General features: G+C 40.1%; 1 protein-coding gene across 1 annotated transcript in view; it reads left to right on the top strand.

The window, feature by feature from the left end:
* Positions 1 to 5,731, top strand: part of SORCS3 (sortilin-related VPS10 domain containing receptor 3) — a 160,476-nt gene that overhangs the window by 61,961 nt on the left and 92,784 nt on the right. The window contains exon 8 of the mRNA XM_008579610.1: positions 2,371 to 2,462. Coding sequence (XP_008577832.1) covers positions 2,371 to 2,462 — 92 coding nt within the window. The remainder of the gene's footprint in view (positions 1 to 2,370; positions 2,463 to 5,731) is intronic.

The following is a 5,731-nucleotide window of genomic DNA, read 5'->3' as shown; positions in this document are numbered from 1 at the left end:
TTGCAGCTATTGAGTACTTGAAATATGGCTAGTGTGATGGAGGAACTGAATTTTTTATTTTATTTATTTTAATTAATTTAAATTTTAATAGTCTCATGTGGCTACTATTTTGGACAACAATGATTTAAACAATGTCAACTAGATGTCAGGCACAAACCTCAGGAGGCAACTGAGTACTTTGGAGTCCCTTTCCTCAAGGAGCTCAAAATTGAATAGAGAAAATGAGTTCATAAATAACTAACTATAGTTCAGGGCAATTGTATTTTTTAGTGGCATTATTAACATGCAAAGGAAAGGGAGGAATTGATTCTACTGGGGAAACTGGGAAAGACTCCTAAAGAAGAGGTGACATTTTACTAAGTCTTAAACATGAGGTTTCTACGTATTAACATGCAAAGGAAAGGGAGGAATTGATTCTACTGGGGAAACTGGGAAAGACTCCTAAGGAAGAGGTGACATTTTACTAAGTCTTAAACATGAGGTTTCTACCTGAGAATGAAAAGGGAAAACACCGAATATCTTGATGATGAAGGTGAAGTCACCATCTGAAACACAGGTGGACAAGTTCCTATTTGAACCCCTTAGTGAAGATTGTTGTCACCATCACCAGCATCATCATCACCACTTGCATTGCTACCACTGTCACCACCATCACCATTAAAAAAATTACCAAGTACTTGCTAGATGCAAGCAACTATTCCAAGTATTACAAGGCATACAATGAAGAATAAGTCAAAGCCACAATCAGGTGGATGAGGAACATAAATAAGATCATACCTTCAAAATATAAGGTAACCTATTGGAAGTGCCAAAGGAGAGAGGAAGCTGCAATGCAGACCGTTTGCTACAATAACTCCCAATAGACAAACCATTGTCCGTCCACCTCAAGAAATAGCTCACCTGGCCAGGTAGCCACGGCAACATTCCTTCCCTGTGTTGTTCCTACCTTGGTTTTCTTTCCCCTTTTCTAAACAGCCAAGGATTCTACTTTTCACTCCAGGGCTGGGCAGGGCAAGAGTGAGCAGTGCCTGCAATGATGTTATAAAGGGCAAATGTGAGGCTAACTTCTTCCTCCTCCTCAATACTAAGACGTTTCCTGTGCTCCTTATTCTCAGGCTTCAATCCAGCTCCTAAATTATGTGGCTTGTCACAAAGCCATAGTTTAAACTCCTTAAACTTTAAGCTAGGAGAGAAAAGCCTAGCGTTGCAGGCTTAGGCTCAAAGTTCATATCTGAAATATAAGTGAATCACCCTTATTCCCTTTGTGAGTTAAGATTCACCATTAGTAGGGACATGTTTCTTTCCTTAAAAGGTAAATGCAAAAAGGAAAACAAGAGATTTAGGGCTAAGAAACTATTTACATTTTCTATAATGCTCCCTGGGACATATGTACCAGAGGCCCCATTTCTCCTACTCATTCCCTCTTTAAATCTACCTATACCTCCTTATTCCCTTCTAGCTCTCTTCATGTAAGCCACCATCCCAACCTCTCCATCTAGGCTGCAAAAGCCACCATCAGTGGTTAAGTGCTGGAGGATTTCTCCAAGCTTACTTTCCTAAAGAAGATCTAAAGTTGAGATTAGTTCTCTGCTGGGGAAATGCTTTCCCTGTTTCGGGTTGGAGATATGAAAGTCATATTTGGTATAAGCGTTGGCATATGTGGGATCAGGTCTTAAGTTCTCTTAGTTCTTTTACCATAGTTGGTGGTTAGCAAATGCCTATGGCTAAGTGGATAGATGGATGGATCACTGAATGAATGGATAGATAGGTAATGGGCAAATAGATGAATCAAAGAACAAATAACATTAGGTCCCTGGAAATACTGTGTTCCAATGAGCATTTAGAGTTGGGGTCCACAGGTACCAAACTTAGGTCTTCATCCAACTTGCAGGAGAACCTAGGAGGTGGTGGTGAAGTCTACGTATTCAGTTATCATGTATTCCATAAGGTCTAGGGAAATTGTCTTATCTATCAGACACAGACCACTTATAAATCAGCAAACATCTGAATAGATGAGGAGGAAGAGAGGGCTGAGTTGTAACATACTAAGATGAACAGATGGTGAAGGTAAGCCACACCTTCCTTTGGGTTATCTAGGTTAGCTTGTTGCCTCACCTTTGTGTAGAACTTGGTTCCCAGTACTAGTGGAAAGAGCCCTGGAAATTCCATTTGAGTGGCCTAGGGAGAGTTATTTGTTCTCTGTGAGTCCATTTCCTCATCTATTAAATGGGGATAATTCTTGCCAGACTATCTGATAGGGTTGTTGGAAGGCTCAGAATCTAGACAAAACAATTTATGTGAAAGACTGTAAACTGTTAAGCATGATGCAAATGTAAGGTATTGCTATGATTGTTGTTGTTGTTGTTCCAGATCTTTGATGAAGAGTACAATGTCTGGTTCCTAGACTGGGGTGGCGCCCTCGTGGCCATGAAACACACACCTCTGCCAGTCAGGCATTTGTGGTAAGGACAGCTCCCTACCCTATTAATTAGCAGTGGGGAGGGTTGGGACAAGGTATCCTGCATGTTTTTGTACCCATTTACCCATTTCCTCATACATTTATTCCTCCATCTGTCCATCCATCCATCCATTAAATATCCATTACATCGTGTGACTCAGAGGGAGCAATAGTAGGCCAGACAATTCAGATGATAAAGTGTCATGAATGGGGTGGAGTGTAGGAATGGGTGGTCAGATAAGGTAGAAAGGAACAAGGACCAGTAAGTTCAAGCAGCCAAGATTGGGAATCCAAAATAGAAGAGACAGAAATTGCTACAGGAGAAGAGTTAGGTGTATGTAATAAATACTGAGTTCTCTTCTAGATAAGCTGAGTTTGGGATTATTCAAGGAGCAATGACCATTAGTTTTCAGCTATATTTCTCTGACGATTCAGGGGAGGCCTGGGTTGAACCTCTAGATTTGGAGTCATTAGTCCCTAGAGGGTAGTTAAAGCCATAGTAGTGGCCTCAATGCCTCAAGTGAGTGAGTACAATGAGGAGAAAACAGGGACTCCTATGGGACCCTGATGAAAACTAATATTCAGAGTGGAAGAAAAAGTTATAGGACAGACTAAAGAGAAATGGCCAAAAAGATAGATGCCCATAGAAAATGTTTTCACCAATGCTGAAGGAATGGGTGATCCATAGCATCAAATTCTACAGTCGGATCAAGTCACTCATGGAATGAAGAACTATCAAGATTAAGCAATATTGGAGATTTTGGGTGATATTTGTCAGAATAGATTTAAAACAGAGGTGGGGTTGAAAATTAGACTGCAGTAGATTTATGAATGAATGAGTGAATGAAATGACTGAATGCATGATAAGCAATAAAAGGAAGGAGAGACAGTGTCGATTATTCCCTTCAAGAATGTAGCGGATGGAATGGAGCTGAGAGTATCTATGTGAGACCTCAATGAGGAAAAGGTTGATTGAGAATATGTTATGGTGATGATGATTATAATGATGATGATGGTTTGTTGTTGTTTTGTTTATGTTTTGGGCGGGGGCTGGATGAATCGCATGTGTGTTTGTATCCCGTGGGGAAAGAGTTTCAGACTTCAGATTCAGCAAAGTGAATATTTGAAAAAGTAAATATTTGGAGGTGGAGGGTATGTTTTTTTAGAGCACAGTTGGTGGGATTTCCTATAGGCAGGAGAAAGGACCCTGTCTTAGCTACCAGACCCTTCATTTTGGGAGACCAGCGCTTTTAGGGTAAGAGTTTACTGGGAGGAATGAGACTGTAATAATAGGATTCCCTGCGGCCAAATCCAAACTTCAGCCACCTTAGCAAGGACTTAAGAAGGTTCTTCTCAGTTTGGACATTTTAGGTTAAAACATGAAATTGCCATTTTTAGGTCAAAAATGGTCAAATATTATCAGTATTTTATATCCCACCCAGGCATAAAGTCAGATAGTTATACTTACCACTATATAATTTTACAGATGTACTATGAAAATAAATTCTAAAAAGACATATGTAGCCATTTGTAAGAAAAGTACTCTACCAACCCAAGGATGAACTTGTAAAAGTTCCCAGCATAATTGTTTAGTATCATTTTACTACCGATTATATACTTTTGGGGTAGTATTCAAAAACTGGAATTGCTCAATATTAATGTTAGTCAGCACTTATTGAACGATTATTACATTCCAGGCACTGTCTAAACCCTTACATAAATTGTCTAATTTAATTCTTAAACCAACCCTATGTATGCGAGTATGCTTTTTATCACCCATTTATAACAGGAGTGAAATGCAGACATATTAAATATCTTGGTCAATGCTACACAGCTAGTACCTGGCAGCACCAAGTCGGGTCTCTTTTCTTTTAACTGCTTATTTTCTAGATATTGCAATGAGCACACAGAATCTTATGACATGGTCCCTGCTTTCTGGGAGATCTTAGTCAAGATAAAAGTGTAGATAGTACATCCATCACCAGAAATCAAAGCAATGTCTGCTAAAGGATGCTGGCTGTGTGCGTTGCTGGAATGCTGAGGCAGGATGGAATCCTTCTGGTGTGTAATGGAGTCTTCATGTGGTAGGTGGCATGAGGGCTGGTCTTTGAAGGAAGGAAGCCAAGAGTTACAGGAGTGGTGGGAGGCAAGCCACGGGAAGGGAAGACTCTGACCAAATCCTGGAATTTAGGAAATGTAGAGAATGTTCAGAAGATTATATTTGATTGGAGCCAAGAATGTAAGTGAAGTGTGTAGGACTCCGAAGGACTTAGATGCCAGTTAAGGTTGACGGGTTAAGGTTGAGCTGGCAGTAATTTCTTCCACTATTCAGACCCATGCCCCTCTGGGAGGGGGAAGAGATTTTTCTCTTGAGGACTGAGTAGGACTTGAACTCTCAGAGAAGTCAGCTTGTGTCTTAAAACGAGTTTGTTTTTTAAACAAGAAAGGCAACGGTTCTTAGCCCCCATATTATGTTTTAAGAGCCTCATCTAAATGTCAATAAGAAAATTGATAAATTCCCTGTAGACAAATATAGCTGGACAGATTTCTTCACCTTACGTCCTGGGAAAAGGGGAAGCAACCACATTTTACCCTTGACAATCACCCTCCTGCTCGTTCCATTGACTATTGTAGGAAACAGGCACTTACTTAGCTGTTGACTTTCAGAGTTTTCTACAGAGAAGTTTTTTGTAGTGAGGAAAAGAGGAGTTTGTTGGTGGTGTTTTCTTTTGGTGTTGGAAGAGGAGAGTATATTTGGCAAGGAAGGAATGCATGGGACAGTGGGACTAGAGCAAGTTTTGGTTCTAGCGAATCTTAACACCCTTACGGCTGACCATTCAGTCTGATCTGCAGTAGTTTCTCTACAGAGACCTGCTCACTTCCAAAAGGAGTGCTTGTTTGAGAAAGCCTGGAAGGAAACCATCCACACTGGGAAAATTATTCAATATTCACTTAGGGATATATAAGTAGGATGAAATCATCCTTCTTAAAGTCATCAATGCAAGTTTGAGTTTTCTCTTGCTCCATGTAATATCTCTTTTCTTGGTAAAAATATTTGTAGAGCTCAGAAAAAATAACTTCATTTCCATTGACTTTCCTCTTGTAATAATAATGATAATTCTATTCTCCATTTGTTCACCTAGTATTAAAGATGATATTCAAACTAAGCTTTTGAGGTAGCATTACCTCCTTTTAAGGGATGTTGAAATTGTCATTTGTGGGCCGGCCCGTGGCTCACTCGGGAGAGTGCGGTGCTGATAACACCAAGGCCCC

Source organism: Galeopterus variegatus, unplaced genomic scaffold (assembly GCF_000696425.1).
Source record: "Galeopterus variegatus unplaced genomic scaffold, G_variegatus-3.0.2 Scaffold1922, whole genome shotgun sequence".
Classification (NCBI taxonomy): domain Eukaryota; kingdom Metazoa; phylum Chordata; class Mammalia; order Dermoptera; family Cynocephalidae; genus Galeopterus; species Galeopterus variegatus.
The sequence above is the reverse complement of the archived record's forward strand: the minus strand, read 5'-3'. Positions and strand labels throughout refer to the sequence as shown.